Genomic DNA, 13,865 nt, shown 5'->3' with positions numbered 1-13,865 from the left:
CGTTACTTGCATGAAGATGTCAACTAGGCGTACACGCAATACCTCCTCTACCTCTCTCCTAGGTGCATAGAATCCTGGAGTGAAAACAAAGTGACAGGGAGAAACCGACGTGAAAACTTATTCCTAAGAAACTATTTTAAACCCCGTCGCTTATATAAATACTTTTGGGCCAGTGCTCTTATGACGACCTATGGGCATACGAGATGACTAGCGCATTCTTCCTCGTCCCATCGCGGAACTGGTGGAACTGCCGAGAGCGATGACTTTATAGTCAGATACCTCTTCAATTGCCCTCAAATTCAATGACCGACGCAGTTGGTTTGTGAGTGTCCCTTACAGCACCGACTACGTTATGGTGGCAGGCGCAGGAGGTTAACAAAAGGGAGCGCCAGAAGCAACGCTCAAAAGAAGAGAGAGGCTATGCAATGCTTTGATTGTTTGTTTAACCTTTTGTTTTAATTACGCGGCTATTGTACCACAGTCCTTCTCTACGGCGACAATACCTATTTAGCCCCAGCTTCATGTCTTTATTCGTTTTCAGGGTAGTCTCGACGCGCTGCATAAGATTTAATTAGAGTGGAGACAAGTTGATTTAAATCTTCATTCAACGTGACATGAATATGGTACATTGACAAAAAGTTTGCCGCCAAAGCTTCTAGGAGAAGTTCGATTGCCTGATCAGGGGTGTATTATTATTATGTAATACCAGCTGTCATCAAATATTTGGCCAATTTTAAGTGCTGTTTTTCTAAAAAAGCAAAAATATGCAATTATATTCATATCAAAAACATTAAGCATCTATTTTACCTTCACGGCACAACATGAGGTAACACCATTTATCATAAACCGATGAAGGTCGTACGTCACGTATTTGTGACACGAACAACTAACGATATTATTGTATCTGCGAAGCCCCCTAATGACATCAAAGGTGACACTAGATTGACTCGCAACGCAAATTTGGAGTCAATTTTAAGGCTTATAGTGTTTTTTTTGCATTAATATAAATGTTAACTAGTGGAAAATGGTAATCATTCGCAAAGAAATATTTGCAAATCACTTGTGCTGTTTGAACTACAGAAACTCCTGTAATAATTTTTAGAATTTAATTTCTTTGCTGCTTTATTTATTTGAATTGGCATTTCAGGTCAGTCTAACAGGAACTTTTCTCTGTTCAGTTCTATATCACAAATATACTTGATGCAGATTGTATTAAGCAAACTTTACAGAGCAGGTATTTTTGGTAAACTCATTTTTGCATTATGCTTTTATGGCCTTTTTGGAACCTATCTTATCTCTCACGCGGGATTCGTTTGCCAAAGCTAAGGTGTTTTTGCAGTACCCATTTTTAAAGATGACAATAGGTGGGACCGTCTTTATTGCGCGTCTGCGGAGAATCCTACTAGGGTAAAGTGTTGAAAAGTGAAGTCAACTTCTGAATATATGATTCCCAAAGTGGGACCCAATTTAACCGAATCGCTAATGCCACTTAAAGGCAGTGAATTTTAGCTTGAAATGTCAAGTGCTTTCGATATGTCATGGTGGACATGAAATGGCGGTTAAGGTAGGTAAACTTCAGCTGCCACTAGTACCAAAACTAATGTGTGCATCTACCTGAACTCGTTTGTTATTTATCTAAAAAATTACGCATAAATTAGACAGATTAGTCAATTGGACAGTTACTTCTTGAGTCTGAAAGTCCATTTGAGGTTTATTTTACATTTATTGCTGATATCGCTTACTTAGAGTCCTTTCCCGTCAATTTTTTTGAGTCATGCCCTAATACTCAGACTGGCAGATGATGTTTCTTCAGTTAAGATCAGAAATATCTGTGCAAAGTGCATAAAATCCATCGTAAGATACTTCAACATTCCGTTGTTTTAACATAATGGCACTGAAGCGTATATGAAATTTACTCACAGGTATGAAACCGTTAAAATTTGCGGTACCGGTTTGAATTCCCTCTTGATCGAACCAGTATTAAGTTGAGCAACTAATGCGACTTATGCTGATTGCAAATTCAGAGCAAGATACGTCTGCTCTAGCCACTAAATCCCTCACTGCTTCAGTATTGCTGTGAGTAGAATCCCGATAGGTGACATTGAGGCAACGCGATGCTATCACAGCGCACTATCTCTATGAGTGTCGACCGTAAGGGAGATAAATAGCTGCGGCTAGCTTGAGGCGATTCAGCCCATCTTATCGTCAATCCAATCTTCGTCATACCATATGTAACTTATCCCTTAAAAAATAACATGGGGGAGGAGAGAGGCAAGGGGAGTGGGGAGTGAGCATTAAACAGAGCGCGGTTACTTACATGTCTAGAATCGCTTAAATCACTTTTGATTTCACGTTGTTCTACCGGTTTTCTCGAATTCCCAGCCCAAAAGTAAGTATTTCTTTTTTAGAGATTTTGAACTGTGATACGTCGGAATCTTGGTGAAGTAAAGCATTTCAGTTTGTTTTGCGAGATATTCCAGCCATGAACGACGTAAATTATTTTGAACTTAACTTTTGACAAATGCATCCTTTTTGAAACAAATTAACAGACTGGATTTTTAATAAAATGACAAAATAACTAAATTTTATTGAAATAACACCGACTTTTCATTTCTCTTTAGCATGCCATAAAAGTACCTAAATTCCAACTTGAATAAGATCAATTTTGCAAATATTTAAAAACCCATAACTTCAACCCCTGAGTTTTTTACATGTTTTGGTATGCAATGTGTTTCCTAAAAAGGGAGGATAAGTTGGATTATACTCAGTGAGAAGTAAGTTTTGTAAGAAGATACCTAAATTGTATCTGCTTCTGCAGGTTCATTCGTTTATCTTTGCACTTTATACGTTTTATCAGTTTGAATCATTCAATGAATTTGTAAAAAGTGATTTTCCGAAAATAGATAGTGGTTTTTAGACTCAATGTGGGAGCAGGTTTCTGGAGCAGAGCGAAACTTTAAAGTAGTGAAGTGTTTACAAATTTGTCCTAATATTTTATCATCCCATGGGAAAATATTTCTTACCTTTGTAGTTTCACCCATAAAAACTGTCCCTTCACTCGCTCAGGTACGATCTTGTGTAACACCTGAGAATAATTTGCACTATTTGAGCAAAGTAGAGCCATTTTGTAAAAACCACTGGCAATTATTGGCGTTAATAAACCAGCTATGGGGTTGGAGAAATTGACTAAGACACCTAATTATACTTCTTTTGGTAAGATGGGGTATGATGGCGCCGGACTGGAGAAGGAGCAAAAATTAGTTTCACTGTGTTTGTACCATGGCACAGATTCGCCCGCTACCCGAGCCCCATAAACGTCGGTCCGTCCACCCAACTACAGACTCTCAGAAGGACGCGCCACCTTAGAGGGGAAGGACAGCCGCAATTATGATGACAGCATTTTTGTGGTGAGATGAAATGGACCATCGCTGCCGCCCTAAAGTGCTGATCACTCCGTAGGTGCGTGTGAAGTCAGTTAAATCTATCCCTGCACTATAAAATCATATTCGACAAGGAAGAGAAATGAGCAATCAAACAAAAGTTCTATTTAAATGGTGCTTTGAATAATAAATGGCAAATGATCCAAGTCTTTTAAGGTATTCAATTGTGTATCGCGTTTACTTGAGATTACTAAATAAGTTAGTCACAGGAAAATTTGACAAGTTTTTGAGTCAGTCTCTGTCTCCTCTGGACTGCAACTTCCCCGTAGACCGGTACACGCAACCCATCTGTATGATATTCACGCATTGTCCTGTCATTTATTCAAGTGTCATTAAGTGCCTGTCGCCTTCCACAGATGTTGGCCTCTTTTTAAGGCTGAAAAATCATGTATCTTTAGTAAAAAAAGAAAGGGATTCTGAGAATGATACATCACTTACTTCTGCAACAGACTCATTTTTATAAAAATGTTTAAATAATGGGATAAAGCTAGTCATTTTATGCCAATGCAATTTACAGGTTTTGGAATTCACTGGGGCTGTTTATACACTTTACATCAAATGTGAAAGACACAAAGTGCGTTAACTCTTTTAAGACACAAGCGTCAAAATCAAACCAGTCAAGGCTGAAAGTAGAGCCTACAAAGTCACAGGGATGCTCAACGCAGAATTAAAAAATTATAAGGAGTGAATTGAAGGAGTAGCTGTCAGATCTCAGCAATTTGGCGCGGTCACCACCATCATCACCGTCATTGGATGCTCGATTCAAACCCTCAACCAGAAATTAGGCTTCTCTCGACAGACGTGAATCACTCTTGTCAAGCAGGTGGAAAAATTCGCGCGCATCTCACACGCTCATACCCATGCACCGCAAAAAACACATAAGAATAAGCTTTTTACTCAATTGCCAAGGCACTCAAGCCTAGCAGTTGACCCCCAAGTGAGGAAATTGCAACCCTATATCCCTCTATTCTTCATTTATTTACCCTTCTCTGTGCCATTATTGTATAATCAGGGCCTACGTCCCATGTTGATTTTGATATTTCAATGTGATCGAGTATGATTTGTGGTTTTGTATGAAACACTTGTATGATAATGTTCATGTAAGACCGTGGGATTTTATGCTTTGGGTCAGCGCCATTAGCTGAACCAAAAACAAGTGCTTTTGTTCATACTAGATGGAGATTTCTAGTTTTACCTATCTGAGCTAGGTATTTACTATTCCTCCTCTTTATAAATCCAATTTTCAAATGGGTGCCCTCAGTTGATGTGGTTGTGGGCGAAGATTAGGCCTCTAATTTATAAGCAAGCGGTTTCAAACACCGGATTGTTTTGCTTTTAGAAATTTTATTGAACTTTTTTAAATAACAGATTAATGGTTTTTTAGGCCATCTAATTGATAGAGGCTTAACCGACCTCAAAAAGTCAAGACCGTGGAGACTTTATTTAAAATTTAAGCATTATTAGTTATAAAAAACTATAATAGCGATTGAGGGACTGCGAGATCCAAGGAGAGATAAAACAAATATAAACTGAATAATTGCTTTAGCGAAATTCTTCGAGGTGTTACACAATACCTCAGCCGATTAATCGAATCTAAATACCGCTAAAATTGCTCATTAAAATGAAAGAAAATATATCTTTCACTGTACCTTAATGTTAATAGCATTCATAAAGCCAAGGCTATATGATTTGTCGCACAGAAGAATGCAAAATATCTGACCATATCAAACGAAATAAAACCCAGTGAATTACCACCAAAAATAAGAGAAGGCATTTGGTCTTACAGTGACGAAAACTAAGTCTCACTTTTGGGTTTAATGATGTTCCAATGCGTTAGTTTTTATCAAAAAGTAAAGTGGAGTCCTTACAATCTTTTACACGGGAATAAAGTAATACGCAAAGGTAATGTGTCTATTTGAGATTGGTGCACGGCACAATAACGACTACGATATTGGAACGGCTTTATGATCACTTTTTGATCTTGATCAATGTATTTGCATATTTACGAGTCATTTAAATGGAGGGATATTCAATACATTTCATGCATTAAAGATCCTCAAATTACATTTGCATTCGACAAGGTTGTCAGATAATTGATCAACCTTTTGAAAACCTTCGAGGAGTGGCTATTATGCAACACGTCAACAGTTTTACCAATTCCCTCCAAAAGTGGCCAAACAACCAGACATAGATGGGTTGTTTTATTGTTTAACGAATGAACAAATTGGACAGAAATCAATCCCAGTTGCAGTGTCAGTGAAACTTAAACGCACTACACGGTGAACTGATTTAGGTCCAGCTGGACGGACAGATTTCGCTACAGTTATTGACTAAGCAAATGTAGTTTCAGGTGTGTGCCAGCAAATGCTACATCGCCTGGTTGCTAGAGCCGATCCCCTAGAGACTCTCCGCTTGCTACCTCACCACTTCGCCTTCTCACCAGCGTAATAACTGTCGCTTTGGTATAATTTGAGTCGCATTAAGATAGGCGCTTTATTTCTGCCATGTCACTAATATTCTTCATAGCCTGTTAGTGCTTTGTATCTTATTAAAACCAAATGTTCCCTTACTATCATTAAAATAATTAATAGCATTCCAACATTGTTGCCGCAGTGCTCATAAAGTACCTGGATTGATTCAAATGACAAAGTGGTACAAAATAACACTGTTTTAGTTAATCCAAAAATAATGAAGTACATCAAAATGGCATAATTTATTGACTGGTTAACCTTTTTTTAAGAACTTTGCTATCAGCGACCATTCGCGAGAAGATAATTTTATTGACGAAGGCTATTCCATCCTGAGGCATAACGAGGATTCAGGGGATAAACGGACCCAGTCGGAAGGACTCGTCGGTGAATGTGTAGGATTTAGGTATGAAGTCGATCAATTGCAATAAATAATTGGATAATTTTTGCCTAAATAAGTTGTTTTTTGACAATTTCTGGTCACAATTTCTGCCTATTACATTTAACTCAGCATCAGCACTTAGGTGTTTCACCCTACATTGTAGTAGCCGAATGTTACGCATCGTGTAGGAAGGTTAAGCTGTGATTGACACAACGTAATAGATCTATTGTATTAGCAATCTGAAAATAATCACCCTTTTTAAGTTCTAGAATGTGATAGATACATCAACGGTTGATGAATATTGACCTCAAATTAAAGTAACAAATTATCGGGCTCACTACGTTGGTAGATGCTCCTCTGAAACCTAGTTAGTGAACTTGTCTATGAGAGGAATCACACAAAGGTCGCGATTTTAATAACTGTTAGTCATTAGAAAATTTGCAGAAATAATTTCTAATTAATTTTTCATCATTAGCAATTTAATCAATATTCCCTCCCCAAATGTAACATTAATTTTCAACTTTTCTTCCCTAAAATTATTCATTCAAATTCCAAGTTTGTGTCTTCGATTAAATTGAATAAAATTGAATATAATTCTTGAGTTGGTTTGCACTTTTTGTGATTGCCAAGGCAAAATTCGGCAGTTTTGGACATTGGACCGGTCGCCTTGTTCGCAGATTAGCTCGTGTGATACGGAGCTCTGGATCAAGCATTTGGGTAGAATGTGCTGACCACAAACTGCTCCCTACTTAATAGCAACTTGTCTGGAGCGCCTGTTATTAAACACGCTGCAATTAATCAGGACGGTACAAATGGAGATCAGGGTAGATACGGGATGAGGTAGAGTTAACTAGCAACTTGTATTCCTGCACCCGTACATTTATTCGCAGGACGTTCCAGCGTGTTCCCGTGGGCAGAGAGGGTAGGAGGTGGGCTTGTCAAGTCAGCCTGAGTGTGTTTTTAGACCTTTTCGCCTGTTGCCTGTCTCGTTCCCGTTGTTCGGAGGCTATCACAAACACACACAGCTCCTCTCATACCACCTAGGGGAGGTATGCTTTACCCTCTTTCTTGCGAAGACGACCACACTATCTGTATGGAGTGAAGTTCGCTTCTACTAAAGAGTAAAGGGTAAAAATCAGTTCTCGCATAAAGGATTTCATGGGATTGGAACACGATCATTAAAATTAATTTCAACAATAAATGAGATTGGATTATGGTCAATCTCTTCACTTTTATCCCTCTTAAAGAATGCCTGTTTGTGTAGTTAAAAATCATGTTTAAAATGGAGTAAAAAATTGTCTCTCTTATTTTCGACGAATCTAAAGATTCTGACAAGCGACTGGGCTGCAAAACGACTAAAGGTAGTAATGATGAGGCTTTAAACAAAGTAAAATCATTTATATGCACTCATTCAACTACCACCCGACTTGTGAGCATAAGATTTCTGACGATGGGAATTGGTTTGCTTATACTCAGGTCGGTAGAATGATACCCACGCACATCATCGTAATCAGGCATAGTGTTTTAAAGTAATTAAGACCACCCAATCACCTCTTTTCTCTGCGTCTTTTATCATCAATTAGACGAAAGTAGATACTGGAAAGCCGTCACAATAAGTGGACCTAAATAGTTGCAGAAAGACGCCCTGCGAGCAGTCCATGCCACTGTCTCATGCAGTAATCGAGATCAGACTACCACTGGTTCCTGCCAGGATGTATTGCCACTAGCGTAAACAAGCCACTAAGGTGCAATATATTGGTTTTAATGCCTCTAACTTGCATCAGGGATCAACTTGCTGAAAAAGGGCATTTTGTTAACTGGTATTAATTGATATAACGAATGTTGGAGACGCTGAGATGCAGAGATTAGAGGAATGGGGCTGTGGTAATACAAGAATAGTCTAAAAATGTGACGTCTATATAACCAGTAGGTAAAAGGGAATGCATTTTCACTTTTAAGTTCCATACCTTTGGTGGTGGAGTTGTTTATACCTACCGCAGTCCAATTCAATGCTGCTTACTACATTTGCTATTAAGGGTTCAAAGGAGTGTAGCTCAACACAATTAGGGCTTTTCATATGACACCCATTGCCGTTAATTTTTTGGCAAGTTCAGCAGCAGCCCATAGATAAAAAATGTAATTTCATCACCATCCCTTATTTGCTTTATTGTTTTAAAGACAAGCAACCTGTTAGCAGCAGGATTGAGTGCAGCCACAGTTGTCGAAATTGGATGAAGACCAAATGCCATGCATTGGTGATGCTGGACTCAGTTTAGAAAGCCAGGACGCCATATATGAGTGTGAAATTCCTCATAAGTTTGGGACGTAGGCTTTGGTATTGAGAAATAATTTAGAACTAAATGTATGGCAAAATAATAAAATAGTGAGATAATGAGAGGATTGCCTAAACGACTTGATGCTAAGTGTAATTTAAAAACGAGTTCTGTTAGAGGTCATTATCAATGAAGGCAGTGGTTGGAAATCAAACATTTCGGAGCCGAATTAGCAAATGCTTCGTTGCAGATACTAAATTCCGGGTACTTGCAACAATTTTGCTGTGCTTCTCCGCTCAATTTGTTAAGCTACTTTACCTAACCGCGAGAGAGGTTTTTTACAGCACTACTGCTACATTGATATAAACCTCACTCGCTGTAAAGCAAGATTTGTTAATTAATTGACTGACTTCAATTACTGTGCAGATAAACCTCAAGCATCTTGCCAATTGACCAAAAAGGAGAGTATTCAGAGCACATCACCCAGTTTGGCCAAACCGATTTCCATCACTGGCACGTGCTCGATCACTCATTCCCTGTCCAAAATTGTATGCGCATACTGCGACTTTGATCAGCAGCTCGCAACTAAAAAGTTACACAGACGGGTTCATGGAGGCTAACGTTGCAAAATTGGGGTTGTATATGTGCACCCTCATGTGGGTAAGCGGTGCCTACCTTTCCCTGTACCAACCGGCGCATTTACAAATTGCTGTCCCGGTTCAGTAGACTAAGCTGGAAAAATTCGAGTAGAAGCAAGATAGCGAGAGCATTTTTAGATAGTTTCCTGCTGGCATTGCTAGAGCCTTTCGACTTGTAAATGATGAAATTCCAGGAGTGCAGTGATTTACCAATTTGTGCATCTCTTTTGTGCCATACACTGGGTGGGTTTTTAGGGACTTTTAGTGGTTCTGGAGAGAGTAGGAGTGAGTGACTAAATTTTCTATGGCTAGTCTTGAATCTAACATTAATGACTAACATGCTTTCTTGGCGAATTTGTATCACTTAGGCTTCCAATGAGAGATTCTTTGTTTGAGTTGCCATTCGGCAGAATTTTATTTATCTTAGTTCTGTACGCTTATTACGAACCTACGCCTAAATTCATTCCCCTTTTAATGCCGTCACGAATAACTTAATTGTGTATCTGTCATAACAGCACTTTGCATACTTGCATTATATGAAATTTGCACGTATAAATACGATGGCTCTGAAACAGTTTACATTGTGTAAGTAGTCTTAGGGTACCATTAGTAACAAGCTAAAACAGTAGCAAGATGCATTCTCTCCAACAATGATCCACACAAATAATTAAAATCAGAAAGTGGTGGCAAAATAATTTGCAAATAAAGTAAGAATTTTATTAAAAGTTGGTTCTGAACCAGTCGCTTTTAGTTTATAAGAAAAGAATGCTAGATTTCTTTGTACTGGTGAATCTGATTATGATAATTTGTAAATAGCGAGCGTAGGCATAAAATAAGTTTATTGGTTCCCCACAAGAATCCGCAAATTGATTCAACTAGTTGTCATCTAAAATGTCATAGTTCAATCAGAATCATTTATCGAGAAGACAATATTTATGGGTACGCAGCAAGTTGGATGCTCTGTTTGGATAAACGGAAAGAAAAAAATACACTAGTGTGTTTACAACAGCCGCGCTTTTATTTACGTTAGAGAGAGGACGAACGGACGAGTAAATAAGCCGAGGAGAACATTTATAGGTATATGTCTGTGTGCATGAGTGTGCACTGAAAGGATTGAAGTGCCAAAGGCGCAAAAGCTAGCCCTCTGAAGGATAAGTAAGTCGATGCCAAAATCAACGACTTTTCAAATGGAATTAATCACACTTGTTTGCCCTTTTAATTGTCACTATCCAACGATTGGGTAAACATGGCGGGGCGATTTTGAGAATTTTGACATTATCCTCACTTTTTAGTGTTTGGTGTTTCCGAAGCAGACAACTGAGACTGATCATAAATCAACGAATAACACGAGATCAACTTTTAATTTTAATGTGTACAAAGTCAAAAAACAATGTGAATGACTAAACAGGAAGTAAAATTTCCGATTATGCGTCTAAGAATCGTCTCTTACCCATATGAAACAATTTCACATCACTTTTTTCATTCAGACTTTTGTACATGTTACAAAATCGGAACAGAGATATTTTAGATGAAGTAATTCTGAAGCCTTTTGACCTAAAGCGTAAATAGAACATCGATACGACTGCTAAAATGATCATTTAAAAACAAATTAGTCGCATTTGTCAAAAAAATTAAAATTAAAAAGAAGGTAGTAAAGTCCAAATCATAGAGCAACAACCTGAATTCTTCTGAGTTTTTTATGAACATTTCACAACTTCGGTGTGTTTTTTGGGGCAGTGCTTGGGGAACAATCAACAAATTACATTGATTATTTCACTTTTTATAGTAAAATCTATGTCTTTGCAAAATATATTTTGTCTTTAAGTGTCAATAAAAAAGTGGCAAATACATTTATGGAGGTAAGGGGATACTTGTAATGTGTTACAGGCTACAGCTGAACTATTATGAGAATGGTATTTTTAACTGTAAACACACAGGGTGCTTCGCATAACCAACAACAGTGAGCAGAGATGGAGTAAAACAAGGGATTTGCCAGCTCTAAGTCTCACAACCGCAGAAGTGCTCGTAGTAGAAGCCATCAAATTAAACTAACAGTCGAACCAAAAATATCAAACCATAATAGTGTCTACTGTACCTCTCTTACCGTCTGCAAGTGAGAGTAGACTTGTAAGCTCAATTCTGTCCTATTAGCCCTGTCTTGTTTGTAAAATTGCTTTCCAAACATATTCACAGCCCGTAGCAAAAATTTGTCTACGGAGGAGGCATTAATGTGGGTTGAGTCGCAGCTCTAGAAGTAATGTTACTCTCTATGGAAGAGGCTAACACTGGTCATTGCCAACAGTTCATCTTCAGTTAGTTGGTTAGTTTAAGCCAACGAATGAAAAAAAAGGGCTTTACTGATGGGGAGGAAAATTCATTTTCCATGGGCCCTTCACAACAGTTAGTTGGTGTCTCCTTTAGACTAACAACAAACCCTTTCGACTTCTAAAACAGGTTATACTGTTCATTAGGCAGAATTCAGCATTAATTGTTGCGTTGAATTTGCTGAATTCAGGATGCTGATGCCTAGCCCATAGAAACCACATTAGTCAGCGTTCAGGTTATTTTTTTGAAGTTGTTACTAAGCTTAAGATCATACCAGTATCTTAATCCTAAATATATGGACGGACTGAGACACTAGAAATATTTCCGAAATAAGGAGGGCCAGAGGTGCCGTTATAGCTTTTTACCCTTTAATAACTCCTAGGTGTCTTAGTAGCAGCATATGCCTATGAGTACCTAATTGCAAATAATTTGCCTCCGATCCAGTGTTCATGTTCATCTTGTGATGCACCTGTCTGAAGCGAAATTAGGAAGGGAGCATTTGAGTCAGTTGATTAATGAAGCGTCACCAACATGGGGATGGACTAAAAGTATTGCCTTTTCTACCACCCTCACCACTCCTTACCTCTCCACCTGTCTGCTTAGCCGTCTGCGTGATCTCCGTCCGGCAATAGACAGAAGGGAAGAGAGGGAAGGGGTGATGTGGGAGACACATGTGCGTTAGTCATTTTTCGCACTCAACTCAATCTCCTTGCTTGGTAGTGCTGCTGTTGCTTTTTTGTTTCTGCTGCCATAGCTTCATTGATGGATGGAAGGTTGATTTGATGGAAAGGCAAATTCGAAAGAAAAATCTATTGAGGAAGGTGAATCATAATGGCTACAATCCTGGAGCTCTCTATAGGCAATTACATTTAATTGAAGGTTGGGTCTGATTGTAATGCAATCCTGTAAATTAAAACAGTAAACTATTTTTATCCAAAGAAGAAGCAGCCACTTGAATGGGCTAAGGTTTATTATTTTGACCCATCATATTACCTCGTTATTTTGGGAATAATTTCATAAGACAACCTTGCTTTGTTTAGATTTTTTTAGATAGGATAGCTTTACCAAATTTTAGTTTATTTTTAAAGATAAAATAATGTTGCGAGTCATATATATGGCAGATACAATACATTCAATTATCGCAATAGTTACCCTTCATTAATTAATCATTGGCGCCATTTCTAGGTTGCGGATTTTTAATTGTATTTAAGAATATATGGTGTTTGCCGCATGTTCTGACTTTTGAGATGCTATTATACAATGACCACTTGTTTCATATCATTCTGTAAAGATTAGTTAATATCCGAGGACATCTTAGCCAGTAAAAATCTATGTACTGAAATACAGTGTAAACAGTTTTAAATAGCCTTTTTAATAACACCAGACTGTACACTTGAAGTCTTCACTATCAAGGTATCATGAATCAACTGCTTGGAAGTCACTCATCTTAAAATTGCGTTAGTTCCCGTCTACGAAAAAAAAGGATTTTTATATTTGCTTTAGTACCTGAAGAGGAGATGTGGAAAACAGCTAGCGATATTGAAGAAATAATATTAATATTTCGTCTAAACGGTTCCAAAACTCTAATCTTTAAATGATGGGGGTAGAAAAGTTGCAGACAAATCCATTACAAACAATAATTCTGGATTATTCTTTGTGGATCCACTACTTTAAATGCTCAATCTGAGGAACAGGAAAAAAAAGCGTGGTTTTTAAGTGGCAATTATAGTTTCCTGTGGTTTAAATCCTAGGATCACGTGTCAAATTGTGAATAGGCTGCTCTAGCAAAAAAGCATAGCTTCAAAAATAGTCTTTCCATTTTGCCATTTTTGCCCTTCTCCGTGCATTTGTGAGGCAAATGGTGAGGCTGTCAACGCCTCAGCTATTTTTCCTACTGGCACTGAGTCTAGGGGGTGATTTCTGTGCGAAAAAAGTGATTGCGTAAAGTTTATCACGGGCCGTAACATTGGCATAAATTATATTTAAACATTTTGGCGTTTCATTCTACCAAACATTGCAGGGATATTGTCATCCCACCCTCCACATTAAAATCATTAGCAAGCACACACAAAAGTGCAAAAGCGAGCAAATTCACGCCAACGGTAGCGTCAAAGACAAAGATGATCCTCAGCTATGAAGAGTAAAATCTATTTTACCAAGACGAGTCAGTGTCGTTCAGGTCCTCGGTCGATTTGTCATACATCAATGCATTAGAAACTAGTACTTGGTGGCATCTTTAGTGCATTAATGTAGTAGGATTTGCTAATTTTTAATTAAATGAACTGGTCACGATATTAGACGCGTCTGTGTGCTCTGTTACTAAGTTCAAATGTCCATCA

General features: G+C 38.1%; 1 protein-coding gene across 1 annotated transcript; it reads right to left on the bottom strand. All coding sequences in view use genetic code 11, as the record gives it.

Moving 5' to 3' along the window:
- Positions 1-9,088: 9,088 nt before the first annotated feature.
- On the bottom strand, positions 9,089-12,199 carry EGR_00612 (hypothetical protein; the record flags this gene model as incomplete). The annotated part of the gene is made up of 2 exons (XM_024489861.1): positions 9,089-9,148; positions 12,110-12,199. The coding sequence occupies 2 exons, from the start codon at positions 12,197-12,199 to the stop codon at positions 9,089-9,091; spliced, it is 150 nt and encodes a 49-aa protein (XP_024355858.1).
- Between the last annotated feature and the right edge of the window lie 1,666 nt (positions 12,200-13,865).

The sequence above is a fragment of the Echinococcus granulosus genome (assembly GCF_000524195.1).
Source record: "Echinococcus granulosus chromosome Unknown EG_S00002, whole genome shotgun sequence".
Classification (NCBI taxonomy): Eukaryota; Metazoa; Platyhelminthes; class Cestoda; order Cyclophyllidea; family Taeniidae; genus Echinococcus; species Echinococcus granulosus.
The sequence above is the reverse complement of the archived record's forward strand: the minus strand, read 5'-3'. Positions and strand labels throughout refer to the sequence as shown.